This window comes from Cervus elaphus, chromosome 14, assembly GCF_910594005.1.
Source record: "Cervus elaphus chromosome 14, mCerEla1.1, whole genome shotgun sequence".
NCBI lineage: Eukaryota > Metazoa > Chordata > Mammalia > Artiodactyla > Cervidae > Cervus > Cervus elaphus.
Genome location: NC_057828.1, coordinates 32,523,225 through 32,539,406, shown reverse-complemented (window position 1 = coordinate 32,539,406; position 16,182 = coordinate 32,523,225). Strand labels below are relative to the sequence as shown.

At 40.2% G+C, this 16,182-nt stretch overlaps 1 protein-coding gene across 2 annotated transcripts in view; it reads right to left on the bottom strand.

Moving 5' to 3' along the window:
• Positions 1-1,688: 1,688 nt before the first annotated feature.
• The window catches only part of LOC122708331 (histone H3.3C-like), a 63,921-nt gene continuing 49,427 nt past the window's right edge, over positions 1,689-16,182 (bottom strand). Inside the window, exons 1-2 of one of the 2 annotated variants that reach the window (XM_043924725.1) lie at positions 5,805-6,181; positions 1,689-1,943 (exon numbers count right to left, since the gene is read on the bottom strand). In XM_043924725.1, the coding sequence (XP_043780660.1) occupies positions 1,836-1,943; positions 5,805-6,107 (411 nt within the window). In that variant the 5' untranslated portion in view covers positions 6,108-6,181 and the 3' untranslated portion in view covers positions 1,689-1,835. Of the gene's footprint in view, positions 1,944-5,804; positions 6,182-16,182 lie in introns of those variants that run through there. The other variant, XR_006345123.1, reaches the window with a different exon arrangement.

Genomic DNA, 16,182 nt, shown 5'->3' with positions numbered 1-16,182 from the left:
TTGGACCATAAAGAAAGCTGAGTGCCAAAGAATTGATGCTTTTGAACTGTGGTGTTGGAGAAGACTCTCGAGAGTCCCTTGGACTGCAAGGAGATCAAACCAGTCCATCCTAAAGGAAACCAGTCCTGACTATTCATTGGAATGACTGATGCTGAAGTGAAGCTCCAATCCTCTGGCCACCTGATGGGAAGAACTGACTCATTGGAAAAGACCCTGATGCTGGTAAAAAATGAAGGCAGGAGGAGAAGAGGATGACAGAGGATGAGATGGTTGGATGGTATCACCGACTTGATGGACATGAGTATGAGCAAGCTCTGGGAGTTGGTGATGGACAGGGAAGCCTGGCATGCTGTGATTCCATAGGGTCGCAAAGAGTTGGAGATGACTGAGAGACTGAACTGAACTGATATCCCACATACTTTCTGAGCATCTCCGCGTGGCTGTCTGAGAAACTTCTCAAACTTAACATGCCTAAAACCTTACTTCTGATCTCTTTCTCTCCACTTCAACCAAAAATCAGCTATGACCTTCTCATACTGATCTTTTTAGCTGCTTGGGATAAAACAAACTTGGTCTCATGCTGAGGTAGGAGGTAGTTGGGCCTCTGGACTGAATAACTGGAGTTTGTCAAGTGGAGTGAACTGGAGTTTTGTTTCCTCTGATACCTCAAGGATAAAGTTAATGGCAGGAGCTGAGCTCTACTGGAGCAAAGAGATGAGATGAACCACATCTGTCACTCCTGAGGTTAAGGAGATGTCCAAGACTGCACATGTGCTTCCTCTGTTTAGACACTTTCCCCAGAACTATTCATATGGCTAGTAACCTCACCTATGCTGTGCCGTGCTTAGGTGCTCAGTCATGTCTGACTCTTTGTGACCCCATGGACTATATAGCTTGCCAGGCTCCTCTGTCCTTGGGGATTCTCCAGGCAAGAATACTAGAGTGGGTTGCCATGCCCTCCTCCAGGGGATCTTCCCAACTCAGGGATCGAAGCCAGGTCTCCCACATTGCAGGCAGATTCTTTACCATCTGAGCCACCAGGGAAGCCCAAGAATACTGGAATGGGTAGCCTATCCCTTCTGCAGGGGATTCTTCCCCACCCAGGAATCAAATCAGGATTTCTTCCATTGCAGGCAGATTCTTGCAGCTCAGCTACCAGGGAAGCCCCAGTAACCTCACCTACTTTACATCTATTTTTTAAATTATTCATTTATTTATTTTTGGCTGTGCTGGGTCTTTGCTGCTGCGAGGGCTCTTTCCTGTTGTGGCAAGTGGGGGCTACTCTCTAGCTGTGGTGCACGGGCCCCTCATTGGGGTGGCTTCTTGTTGTGGAGCACAGACTCGGGAGCACAGGCTCAACGTTTGTGGCACACGAGCTTAGCTGCTCTGCGGCATGTGGGGCCTTCCCGGATCAGGGATCAAATCCATGTCTCCTGCATTGGCAGGCGGAGTCCTTACCACTGAGCCACCAGGGAAGCCTATGTCTATTTTTAAGTGTAAAGTTTTTACTGATTCAACCCAGACTTTACTTTTTAATGTTTCAATTTTCTAATAATAGCGAATTCAATTTCCTGCTTTATTCTTCCCTGTCACACTTATTCCTCACTAATGTAATTTGCTTTCATTATTTATTAACCATCTGCTTCTTCTCCACTCCCATTAGAACATAAATACCAGAGAGACAGGGATTCCTGTTTATTTTTTACTTTTCTCTTTGTGTTTTGAGACAGTGCTTGTTTTACAGTAAACTCAGGGATGTGAATGAGCACTTCCACCATAGGCTCAGGGCTACTCCAGCGGTGTCCCAGAGCTCTTCTCAGGCCCCTGTTCTCATCTTACATGGGTTGTAGCTGTCTCCTTTTTCCTTCAAGCCATGGAAAGCTCTTACTCTGGGAGTACATTCTTGCCAGATTACTATGCTGCTTGGACTCAAGGAATACAACCTGTTGAGTGGAAAGAAAATAGATTAAAAAAATAATCAAGGAAGAAACTTCATCTCAGCCAGCACTCACTTAAGACATCTTACTGAATGCTACAGGAAGAGGCCGCTTTAGTAATGCCCAGTAGCCAGGAGGGCTTCCTAGGTGGCAGACTGGTAAAGAATACACCTGCCAATGCAGGAAATGCAAGAGACGCAGGTTCAATCCCTGGGTCAGGAAGATCCCCTGGAGTAGGAAATGGCAACCCGCTCCAGTATTCTTGCCTGGAAAATTCCCTGCATGGAGGAGCCTGCTGGGCTACAGTTCATGGGGGCTCAAGAGACAGACTTGATTGATCACACACACACAGGTACAGCACATACTAAATCACAAGCCCTAAGAAAGAGCCTGAAGAAAGTAATGCAGAAGAAGAGCAGTGGCCAATCTGAAGACAGCTTTACACTTTGCAAGGTCTTGACCTTTTCTCATTTCAGCAGCTCAACATCACTTAAGTGACAGCCCATCTAGGCAGCTGCACAGCTTCTCTGTCCTTGAAGTAAAACACAATGAAATAAAATCATACAAAGCCACCTTAAATTTTTAACATGGGAAATGAACTATTTGACCATGCAAAAAGCCAAACCCAGGTCATCCCTCAGAAAAATATGTTTGTATTTTGTAATATCAATCAGCAAACACAAAAGAGTGATCAAAGACAGCATTATCATTTTATAATAGCAACCTAATTATTGATGGTATAACTTGCTTAAAAAGTATCTATTAGAACACAAATAACTTTTGTTCCACATTTTAAATTTCATTTTATTTTATATTTGGGTAAACTATTTTTTATCATAGCTGCAAATTTTACAAAGAAATAAAATTAAAAATTCAGTATTTACAAAAATGTGTTATAGCTGTTTCAGTATCATGTCAATATCTAATTACTGATGAGATAATCTTATGTTGTCAGTTAGTGATTACATTTTAATAAATAATTACATCTATAAATAGGACTTCCCTGGTGGTGCAGTGAATAAGAATTCACTTGCCAACGCATGAGACATGGGTTCGATCCTAATCCGGGAAGATTCCACATGCCTCAGAGCAACTAAGCCGCTGTACCACAACTACTAAGCCTGCAACCTCTAGAGCCTGTGCTTCAGAACAAGAGAAGTTATCACAATTAGAAGCCTGCACACTGCAATGAAGAGTAGCCCCTGCTCACTGAAACCAGAGAAAGCCCGTGCAAAGCAATGAAGACCCCAAAATAAATAAATAAATTAATTAATTAAATACATAAAATGTTAGTGATTGTGTGATTGTACTTGCAACAACCAAAACAATGTAAATAATGGTAAAAATTTCTTAATATATCTACTATGTTAAGGAAATATTGAGCCAAATGACTAAAAAAACTCATATTAGTTCCGGCTATAAATGTGTATTAACCATTACATTAACTATGTTGAGGAACATTAGTATGTTTTCAGAATTGGAACTAAAAGTCTGTTTCCTTAATTTTTCCTATGATAAAATCATAGTAGTTTTTGCAGCAAAACAAAATATTAATTTATGGTATCATTTTAAAAAATCTGTTTATTTCCATAAAGTTAAATTTAAAAAATCAGCAAATACTGTGAAACAATTAGATATAAAAGGCTGTTGGTCCACTTACAGATGGTTTATTTATTTTTAATGTTACCTTCTGTATGGTTTTATACATATCACAATATTTAAGCATGTTTTGTGTATAAATAAGTAAAAGTAATGGTCATATGAAATTTCACGTTTTCATTAAGGATAGCTATTTGCATAAATGCACCTGCATTTTCCCATTCAGTTTTTTACCTGATAGAAGGAACAATTCAAAACACCTACTGCTGCTACTGCTGCTAAGTCACTTCAGTCGTGTCCAACCCTGTGTGACCCCAGAGACGGCAGTCCACCAGGCTCCCCCATCCCTGGGATTCTCCAGGCAAGAACACTGGAGTGGGCTGCCATTTCCTTCTCCAGTGCATGAAAGTGAAAAGTGAAAGTGAAGTCTCTCAGTCGTGTCCGAGTCGCAACGACTCCATGGACTGCAGCCCACCAGGCTCCTCCGTCCATGGGATTTTCCAGGCAAGAGTACTGGAATGGGTTACCATTTCCTTCTCCGAAAACACCTACAAGTCTTTGTAAAAAATTTAAATTGACTGGGGTTTCACTAGGAGTTTGTACCAACTTCTCTTCAAACTATGTGCCTAAATTACATGACCCAGAGAGAACGGTTAAATAGAAATTCTTACAAAGTAATTTTTACCAGTGGTAAACTGTATTTTAAAAATTAAATGTAAATGTATTAAAGGAATTAAAATATGAAATATATTGGGTGTGTACTAACTATAAAGTATAAAAGATGGATTGGGGTATTTTTTTTTTGGTAAATAAGTTCACTTGTAAAATTAGTCAACATACATAATTGACCTAAAAACTTCAGTAGAAGGATAAATTTTAAAATCACTTGGAAAGACATCTCTATGAAATGATTTTCGCTGGAACTTATGCCAGATGACACCATTTTAACTGGTAAGTGAGTGTGCTAAGTCGCTTCAGTGGTGTCTGTCTGACTCTTTCATGACCCCCGCCAGGCTACATGGGATTCTCCAGGCAAGAATACTGGAGTGGGCTGCTGTTTCCTCCTCCAGGGGATCTTCCCAACCCAGGGATCGAACCCACATCTTTGGCTCCTGTATTGCCAGGCACATTCTTTACCACTAGTGCCACCTAGAAAGCTCTATTTTAGCTGACAGAGGTTCTGTAAACTGAAGCTATGTGTGCCCCACAGCAAGTTTACTCAAAGGATTATTATAATACAAACTCCACAAGGAAAATAACTTCAGCATTGTTCCCTCTTGATAGAGAACAACTCAACATAGTTATGAGACCAACCACAACACAAAGAAAAGCTGCACTAACTATAAGTAACAGATGATGTTGGTATGAATAGCTTGTATTATATTCTAGGGCCCTTACAAATCAATCCAGTGTTTGCATTATCACCTAGAGGGTTAGTTAACACGTGGTACAATGAGGACTTATACAAGGTATAATGTGCAAAAGTACTTTAACTATGTAGGAAAACGTGCAGTCTAGTTAGGAGAAAACCAACTATACTCTGAATCCCACACAGCTTAATGACAAGACTCCCCACTACATGTCAATGTGAAACACTTAATTTTAAAACGCTGACACTACAATATACAAAATAGCTGTTATAAATGCACATAGTGTATTCTATAGCTGTGAGGTTTACTTTTTTTGTTTTTAAGGAAACTGCAAGTTACACTGTGGTTAAGACTTGTATCTTCATCCCTTGAAAAAGCCCACATTCACAGTCATGTATGGTTGGACTTAACAGCCCCAACTGTTAAAAACACTTAGATCAAGTCATAACCACTTTTACCGCAAAAGGACCCAGTATAGGTTTATCAATTCTAGTACCATAATAATTACCCAACAGGTCATTAACCTACAGAAAACATGCATCATGAGAAGCAAGAAATATCACTCGTCCCTTTTGCATATTAACAACTTGTCTTTTCCGAGCAACAGTGCTCATATTAACTGAAGTCTGTGAACGGCCACTTTTCCCACTCATCCTGAGTGAAAGATGGAACGACTTAAGTACAAACACAACATACTATAAACAATTTCCTACCAAAAAAAGTCACAAACTAAGCCAAAGTATTTTACAGAATTCACTACAAAACACCACAAAAACTGTCTTCAGTGAAACTCCCCTCCGGCCCCCTCCCCTATCCAGCGAGCCAACGGGATGTCTTTGGGGCGTGACGGTGACTCCGCATGGACCGCGCACGGCTGAGGATCTTCAGACAAACCCACCAGGTACGCTTCGCTAGCCTCCTGCAGCGTACGGATGGCGGCACTCTGGAACTTCAAGTCGGTTTTGAAATCCTGGGCGATCTCCCTCACCAACCTCTGGAAAGGCAGCTTCCGAATCAGAAAATGGGTGGATTTCTGGTAAGGACGGATTTCTCGGAGGGCAACGGTCCCGGGCCTGTAGCGATGAGGTCTTGTCATCCCGCTGGTAGAGGGGTCGCTTTTCCCGGCCGCTTCGATGACCAGCTGTTTGCGGGGCGCTTTCCCACCCGTGGATTTACAAGCTGTCCTCTTGGTCCGGGCCATTTTCTTTGAGACCACTGCCCAAGTCCTAGGCCACTTCTTCGAACGCGGCGCCTCCTCTGCTGCCCAACGGAGAGCCGGGCGAAGGGCGGAACCCCCTCTAACGAACGACCAAACCGCTCCACCGCGGTGTTCTTCCTATTACCCTGATGGACTGGCAGTTTTTTAAAGATCAGACAAAACAAAAATCTTGAAGAGTCTGAAATACGTTAGAAAGAATATGTATTCATAAATAGCGGATTAGGCTTAAAATATAATTGTCTTAAAATACAGTTATTTTATTTATAATAAAATTTTCTAAGACAGGTATCACTGAATGCTATTTGGGCATGGAGAAGGAAATGGCAACCCACTCCAGTAGTCTTGCCTGGAAAATCCCGTGGACAGAGGAGCCTGGTAGGCTACAGTCCATGGAGTCACAAAGAGTCAGACAGGACTAGAGTGACTTTACTTTATGTGTAAAATACATTTCATCAATACATTTTATCTGTCACTTCAGTAAGTAACAAAATAATAAAATACAGATTATTATTTGTTTCATGCAAAACAAATAATACACTTGCTTTCCATAGAAGTTTTTCTCAGTTTTCAAAATATTTTCCCAAATTCAATGGTTACAACAACACATTCTTGTTATTTTAAATATATACATGTGAAAATTGAGATTCAGATTAAGCAAATGGCTTGCCAGAGTTTTCAAAACCATTTCTACAGAGCTAGTATGTAAATTTGTATCAATTCACCATCAAGTCTTATTTTCCATTTTGTTTTTAACTTCTGTTCTTATCAGAGAGTCTGGATCAAATTGGTCTCAGTAAATATGAAGTGTATTTCTTTGTTTGGTTATGTTTTTAGAGAATAAATTATGACTAAGCTAATGACTGAAAAAAAGCCAGTGAAAAGATTTTAAATCTCATTCTTTGAATTTGATTTATTTATAAATCTACAATTTCAGCTTTGTTAAAGCATAATTGACATAAAATTATAGAATATTTAAAGTGTATGTCATGGTGGTTTGACATACATATACATGGTAAAAGAATTCTCATCTATCACTTCAAATATTTAAGTCTTTTTTGTATTTATTTATTTTTTGTATTTGAAAATACAAATTCTACTCAGCAAATTTCAGTTACAAATAGAGTGTTATCAACTATAGTCACCATGTTTTACATTAGATCCTGAAACCTTATTAATCTTGTCACTGTAATTTATTCACTGTAACATTTACCACTCTCTTGTTATTTCCCAGCCTCTAGCCCTTGGAAATCATTTTTTCTACTCTCTGTTTCTATGAATTTGACATTCCACCCCTCCAGATTCCACATGTATGTGATAGCATGTAGTCTGGCTTATTTATTTTGCACATTGCCCCCCAAATTCCATCAATGTTTTTGAAAATGGAAGGATTTCCTCCTTTTTCGTGGCTGGTTAATATTCCATTGAGTATGTGTGTGTGGCTTTTTATTCATTCATCCTTTGATGGACATTTAGGTTGCTTCTATAAAGAACCCTCCTGCCAATGCAGGAGACATAAGAGACAAGGGTTAGACCCCTGGGTCAGGAAGATCCCCTGGAGGAGGGCACAGCAACCCACTCCAGTATTCTTGCTGGAGAATCCTATGGACAAGGCATCTTGCAGGCTGCAGTCCACAGGGTCGCACAGAGTTGGGCATGACTGAAGGGACTCAGCACACACAGACATACCTTGGCTAATGGGAATAATGCTGCAATGAACATGGGAGTGAGACAGCTCTTTGATACCCGGTTTTTATTTCCTTTGGATGAACACTCACAAGTGGAATGACTGGATCACACTGTAGTTCCGTTTTTAATTTATTTTGAAGAAACACCATAATGTTTTCCATAATGGCTGTACCAACGTACATTCCCACCAACAGTGTATGAGGGTTCCCTTATCTCCACATTCTCTGTAATACTTGTAGCATCTTATCTTTTTGATGATAAGCTTTCTGACAATTATGAGGTTATATCTCACTGCAGTTTTGATTTGTACTTCCTGTTGCTTAGTGATGCTGAGCACCTTTTCATGTACCTGTTGGCCAGTTGTATGTCTTCTTTGGGAAAATGTCTATTTAGGTCCTTTGTCCATTTTTATATCATATTGCCTCCCCCCCATTGAATTGCATGATTACATGCATTTTGGATATTAACCTATTATCAGATTTATGATTTGCAAATATTTCCTCTCATTCTATGGGTTGCCTTTTCATTTTTAAAATTGTTTCCTGTGCAGAAGGTTTTAAGTTTGATGTGGTCTTCTCATTTATTTTTGCTTTTGGTGTCAAATCCAAAAAACCCTTGCCAAGACTGACGTCAAGGAATTTAGTTCTGATATTTTCTTCTAGGAATTTCATGGTTTGGGTCTCATGTCCAAATATTTAGTCTGTTTTGCATTGATTTTTCCATATGGTGTAAGATAGGGGTCTGCTTACCTTTTTTGCATGTGGCCGTCTGTTTTCTCCAACATCATTTATTGAAGAAACTATTCTTTCTTCACGGTATCTTGGCTCCTTTAGTTGATAACTGATGTGCAAACTTATTTCTGGGCTCTCTATTCTGTCCCATTGAATATGTGTCTGTTTTTATGCCAATACAATATTGCTTTGATTCAATTCAGTTCAGTTGTTCAGTCATGTCCGACTCTTTGTGACTCCATGGACCACAGCACGCCAAGCTTCCCTGCCCATCACCAACTCCTGGAGCTTGCTCAAACTCATATCCATCGAGCCAGTGATGCCATCCAACCATCTCATCCTCTGTCATCCTTTTCTCCTCCTGCCTTCATTTTTTACCAGCATCAGGGTCTTTTCAAATGAGTCAGTTCTTCACATCAGGTGGCCAGAGGATTGGAGTTTCAGCTTCAGCATCAGTCATTCCAATGAATAGTCAGGACTGGTTTCCTTTAGGATTGACTGGTCTGATCTCCTTGCAGTCCAAGGGACTCTCAAGAGTCTTCTCCAACACCACAGTTCAAAAGCATCAATTCTTAGACACTCAGCCTTCTTTATGGTCCAACTCTCACATCCATACATGACTACTGAAAAAAACCATAGCTTTGACTAGATGGACATTTATTGGCAAAGTAATGTCTCTGCTTTTTAATATGCTGTCTAGGTTGGTCATAACTATTCTTCCAAGGAGCAAGCATCTTTTAATTTCATGGCTGCAGTCACCATCTGCAGGGATCTCGGAGCCCAAGAAAACAAAGTCTGCCACTGTTTCCACTGTTTCCCCATCTATTTGCCACGAAGTGATGGGATCAGATGCCATGATCTTCATTTTTTGAATGCTGTTTTAAGCCAGCCTTTTCACTCGCCTTTTTCACTTTCATCAAGAGGCTTTTTAGTTCTTCTTCACTTTCTGCCATAAGGGTGGTGTCATCTGCATATCTGAGGTTATTGATATTTCTCCTGGCAATCTTGATTCCAGCTTGTGCTTTATCCAACTTGGCATTTCACATGATGTACTCTGCATATAAGTTAAATAAGCAGAGTGACAATATACAGCCTTGACGTACTGCTTTCCCAGTTTGGAACCAGTCCACTGTTCCATGTCCAGTTCTAACTGTTGCTTCTTGACCTGCATATAGATTTCTCAGGAGGCAGGTCAGGTGGTCTGGTATTCCCATCTCTTTAAGAATTTTCCACAGTTTGTTGTAATCCACACAGTCAAATGCTTTGGCATAGTCAATAAAGTCAATTGCTTTGATTACTATAGCTTATAATATAATTTTAAGTCAGAGAACATAATGCCTCCAGCTTTTCTTTTTTCTCAAACCTCTTTCAGCTATTTGGGTCTTTTGTGGGTCCATGCACATTTTAGAACTTTTGGTTTATTTCTGTAGAAAATGCTTTTGGAATTTTGGTAGGGCTTACATTGAATCCGTAGATTGCTTTGGGTAACACGGACATTTCAACAATATTAATTTTTCCAATTGATGAGCATAGACTACCTTTTCATTTTCATTTATTTTGTAATCCTTAATTTCTGTCGTAAGTGTCCTATACTTTGTAAAGATCTCTCATCTTCTTTGTTAAGATTATTCCTAGGTTTTAAAAATTCTTTTTGATGCTATTAGAACTTAAAATCTAAAGCTCAGATTATATTTTCTGCAGATCTTACCTCCTTTCTACTGAGTAGGTTCTCCAGCTGTTGAAGCACCATTTATCAAGGAAGACTGATCAGGTACTGAATATTTAGTTTTATACTGTTTCATTCAATATAAATGCTTTCATAAGTAGAATTTTAATTAAGATATAGCCTCAAATTCCTATATGATTACATAAATTTGATATCTATAGAAATAAATGTCTATATTTAGTAAACTATTTAGGTAATTTCAAGTATCAAGTACTATCCTTTTGGCCTTTCAGTCCCAACACTGGGTTGGCTATTAATACTTCATGCTGGTAAGATAATGTTATTTTTCTATTAATTCTATCAAGTTATTTGGTGAATTTCTACTTAGAAATGTTCTGTTTCTACTTAGAAAAGTCATAAATAAAGGCTTTTTTAAAAAATACCCTGGGTTTTTCGTCATGTGTTATTATTCAGTTCTACCATATTGAATATTTCTAAAATTACTCTAGTTAACCATGCTTCCAAAAGAGAACAAAATGTTATCCAAGAGTGAATCCTGTCATGCTGCAATCCATGGGGTCCCAAAGAGTCAGACACGACTGAGCAACCAAATAACAAGAGTGAATTATTTTTTTTTTTTTAGGTGATTGTTTCTCATAAAGATTCTCTCTGATAATCTATCTTATAAAAAGAGTAGAGAATAAACTCACAGGCTGAGAAAGAGCATAGTGTTTACTAGTCAGGAAAGGAAATACAATTTATTAAATTATTCCAGATTATCTATAGATGATTACAGATATAAATATTTTACAGACTTCAGCCAACCACATTACATGTGAAGATATCATGTTTGAAAAAAGACAATCAAAGAATTCACAACATCAAAGTATAGTGCAAGAAGTATACTTGCACTACTTGCAGTACTAAACGCTGGTCTGGAGGAAGCACAAGCTGGAATCAAGATTGCCGGGAGAAATATCAATAACCTCAGATATGCAGATGACACCACCCTTATGGCAGAAAGTGAAGAAGAACTAAAGAGCCTCTTGATGAAAGTGAAATAGGAGAGTGAAAATGTTGGCTTAAAGTTCAACATTCAGAAAACTAAGATCATGGCATCTGGCCCCATCACTTCATGGCAAATAGATGGGGAAACAGTGGAAACTGGCTGACTTTAATTTTCTGGGCTCCAAAATCACTGTGGATGTTGATTGTAGCCATGAAATTGAAAGACGCTTGCTCCTTGGAAGGAAAGTTATGACCAACCTAGACAGCATATTAAAAAGCAAAGACAAGGGAGGAGCCAAGATGGCGGAGGAGTAGGACGGGGAGACCACTTTCTCTCCTACAAATTCATCAAAAGAATATCTGAACGCAGAGCAAACTTCACAAAACAACTTCTGATCGCTAGCTGAGGTCATCAGGCGCCCAGAAAAGCAGCCCATTGTCTTCGAAAGGAGGTAGGACAAAAGATAAAACATGAGACAAAAGAGCTAAGGACGGAGATCCGTCTTGGGAAGCAAGTCTTTAGAGGACGTTTCCAGACACCGGGAAACCCTCGCTCTGGCGGGCCTGGGGGAAGTGTTTGAATCTAGGAGGGCAACCTGACTGGGAGGGAAACAATAAATAAAACCCACAGATTACGTGCCTAAAAGCAACTCTCAGCAGAAAAGTGCCCCAGACACCCGCATCCGCCACCAGCAAGTGGGGGCAGCACGGAGAGGAGCGGGCGGCATTGTTTGGGGCAGGGTCCGGGCCTGAGTGCCCTGAGGACAATCGGAGGGAGCTTTTGTGAGTTGCCGGCTTGAACTGTGGGAGAGCAGGGAAGAGAGAGAAAATTGGCCGGCCCGAACTCGCTGCCGGCCGTTCGCGGAACGGGGGTACCGAGAGAGTCCGGAGAGGGGCTCGCAGACTGCGGGCCGGCCCGGACCCGCCGGAGGCAGGAGCAGGTCGCGGCGAGACACAGCGCGCAGGCACCCGACCGATGCGGGCGGGGACGGGCTGGGGGCAGAGGGCAGAAGGCGCACATACCCCATACCCGACTGGCGCCGGCAGAAACCGAGATTGGGACCGTGGAAGGGAGAGGGTGCGCTGCACCCGGAGAGAGTGCGCCGGTCAAGCTCCTGGCTGCCTGGACCGCTCTGACGGGGAAGGCACAAAGAGCAGGCGCAGCCTTTTGTTCCGCGCTTTTGTGGATCACCCGAGGGCTGGAGCTGCGCGCGGCGCGCTCCATGTGGAGCAGCCGGGATCCTAAGCAGCGCAGGCCGAGAAACCAGCGCCAGCCTCTCCCGGCAGCGCCAGCCCCTCCCCGCAGCGTCACCCCTCCCAGCAGCGCGACAGAACTAGCTACCTGAATAAGAGTCCACCTCCGCCCGCCTGTGTCAGGGCGGAAATGAGGCTCTGAAGAAACCGGCAAACAGAAGACAAATAAACAAAGGGAACCGCTTCAGGAGAGAGCGGTGCAACAGATTAAAATCCCTGTAGAAAACACGGATTACACCGGAAGAGGCCTGTAGATATCGAGAACTGTAAGCTGGAACGAGGAGATATCTGAAACTGAGCCGAACCGACACTGACCACAACAGCTCCAGAGAAATTCCTAGATATATTTTTACTTTTTTTTTTTAATAAGAAAAAAATTTTTTTTTAAATTTTTTCTTTTTTCTTTTTTCTCTTTTATTTTCCTTTAAAATTCCCTATTACTCCCCCATCACTCCTTAACTTTCATTTTCATAGATTTTTACGATTTTTTTAATTAGGGAAAATTCTTTTTTTTCTCTCTCTCTTTCTTTTTTTTTCCTCCTTTTTCTCTTCTATTTTCTATTTTTCTTTTTCTCTTATTTCTTTTAAAGTCCTCTAGTACTCCTCTACTACTCCTTAATTTTCATTTTCAATACACTATAACCTTACCAAAAAAAAAAAAAAAGAGAAGCCCTATTTTTTAAACTGAACTTCATATATATTTAAAAAAATTTTTGTGTGTGTGTTTTGGTTTTGTTTTTTAATATAGTATTTTTAAGAGTCTAATCTCTACTCTAGATTTTTAATTTTTGTTTTTCAATATATGATATAAATTGTGAACATTTAAGAATCCAATATTCAGTTCCCATTTTTATTCAGGAGTGTGTTGGTTTTTCTCTCCCAATCTTGACTCTCTGTTTTCTACCTCAGAACACCTCTATTTCCTCCTTTCTCCTTTTCTTCCCAATCCAATTCTGTGAATCTTGGTGGGTGTCTGGGCTACGGAGAACATTCTGGGAACAGACAACTGCGTAGATCTGTCTCTCTCCTCTTGAGTCCCCCTTTGTCTCCTCCTGCTCAACACTATCTCCCTCCTCCCTCTCCTCTTCTTCATGTAACTCTGTGAACCTCTCTGGGTGTCCCTAACGGGAGAGAATCTTTTCGCCATTAACCTAGAAGTTTTATTATCAGTGCTGTGTAGTTGGAGAAGTCCTGAGACTACAGGAAGAATAAAACTGAAATCCAGAGGCAGGAGACTTAAGCCCAAAACCTGAGAACACCAGAAAACTCCTGACTACATGGAACTTTAAGTAATAAGTGACCGTCCAAAAGCCTCCATACCTACACTGAAACCAACCACCATCCAAGAGCCAATAAGTTTTAGAGCAAGACATACCAAGCAAATTCTCCAGCAACGCAGGAACATAGCCCTAAACATCAACATACAGGCTGCCCAAGGTGACACCTAACACATAGACCCATCTCAAAACTCATTACTGGGCACTCCATTGTTCTCCAGAGAGAAGAAATCAAGTTCCACGCACCAGAACACCGACGCAAACTTTCCTAACCAGGAAACCTTGACAAGCCAATCGTCTAACCCCACCCACTAGTTAAATCCTCCACAATAAAAAGGAACCACAGACCTCCAGAATACAGAAAGCCCACTCCAGACACAGCAATCTAAACAAGATGAAAAGGCAAAGAAATACCCAACAGGTAAAGGAACATGAAAAATGCCCACCAACTCAAGCAAAAGAGGAGGAGATAGGGAATCTACCTGAAAAAGAATTTAGAATAATGATAATAAAAATGATCCAAAATCTTGAAAACAAAATGGAGTTACAGATAAATAGCCTGGAGACAAAGATTGAAAAGATGCAAGAAATGTTTAATAAAGACCTAGAAGAAATAAAAAAGAGTCAATTAAATATGAATAATGCAATGAATGAGATCAAAAACACTCTGGAGGGAACCAAGAGTAGAATAACGGAGACAGAAGATAGGATAAGTGAGGTAGAAGATAAAATGGTGGAAATAAATGAAGCAGAGAGGAAAAAAGAAAAAAGGATCAAAAGAAATGAGGACAACCTCAGGGACCTCTGGGACAATGTGAAACGCCCCAACATTCGAATGATAGGAATCCCAGAAGAAGAAGACAAAAAGAAAGGCCATGAGAAAATACTCGAGGAGATAATAGCTGAAAACTTCCCTAAAATGGGGAAGGAAATAGCCACCCAAGTCCAAGAAACCCAGAGAGTCCCAAACAGGATAAACCCAAGGCAAAACACTCCAAGACACATATTAATCAAATTAACAAAGATCAAACACAAAGAACAAATATTAAAAGCAGCAAGGGAGAAACAACAAATAACACACAAAGGGATTCCCATAAGGATAACAGCTGATCTATCAATAGAAACCCTCCAGGCCAGAAGGGAATGGCAAGACATACTGAAAGTAATGAAAGAGAATAACCTACAACCTAGATTACTGTACCCAGCAAGGATCTCATTCAGATATGAAAGAGAATTCAAAAGCTTTACAGACAAGCAAAGGCTGAGAGAATTCAGCACCACCAAACCAGCTCTTCAACAAATGCTAAAGGATCTTCTCTAGATAGGAAATGCAGAAAGGTTGTATAAACGTGAAACCAAAACAACAAAGTAAATGGCAACGGGACCACACCTATCAATAATTACCTTAAATGTAAATGGGTTGAATGCCCCAACCAAAAGACAAAGACTGGCTGAATGGATACAAAAACAAGACCCCTATATATGCTGTCTACAAGAGACCCACCTCAAAACAAGAGATACATACAGACTAAAAGTGAAGGGCTGGAAAAAAATATTTCATGCAAACGGAGACCAAAAGAAAGCAGGAGTCGCAATACTCATATCAGATAAAATAGACTTTCAAATAAAGGCTGTGAAAAGAGACAAAGAAGGACACTACATAATGATCAAAGGATTAATGCAAGAAGAAGATATAACAATTATAAATATATATGCACCCAACATAGGAGCACCACAATATGTGCGGCAAACGCTAATGAGTATGAAAGAGGAAATTAATAGTAACACAATAATAGTGGGAGACTTTAATACCCCACTCACAACTATGGATAGATCAACTAAACAGAAAATTAACAAGGAAACACAAACCTTGAATGACACAATGGACCAGCTAGAGCTGATTGATATCTATAGGACATTTCACCCCAAAACAATCAACTTCACCTTTTTCTCAAGTGCACACGGAACCTTCTCCAGAATAGATCACATCCTGGGCCATAAATCTGGTCTTGGAAAATTCAAAAAAATTGAAATCATTCCAGTCATCTTTTCTGACCACAGTGCAGTAAGATTAGATCTCAATTACAGGAAAAAAATTGTTAAAAATGCAAACATATGGAGGCTAAATAACATGCTTCTGAATAACCAACAAATCATAGAAGAAATCAAAAAAGAAATCAAAATATGCATAGAAATGAATGAAAATGAAAACACAACAACCCAAAACCTATGGGATACTGTAAAAGCAGTGCTAAGGGGAAGGTTCATAGCATTACAGGCTCACATCAAGAAACAAGAAAAAAGCCAAATAAATAACCTAACTCTACACCTAAAGCAATTAGAGAAGGAAGAAATGAAGAACCCCAGGGTTAGCAGAAGGAAAGAAATCCTAAAAATTAGGGCAGAAATAAATGCAAAAGAAACTAAAGAGACCA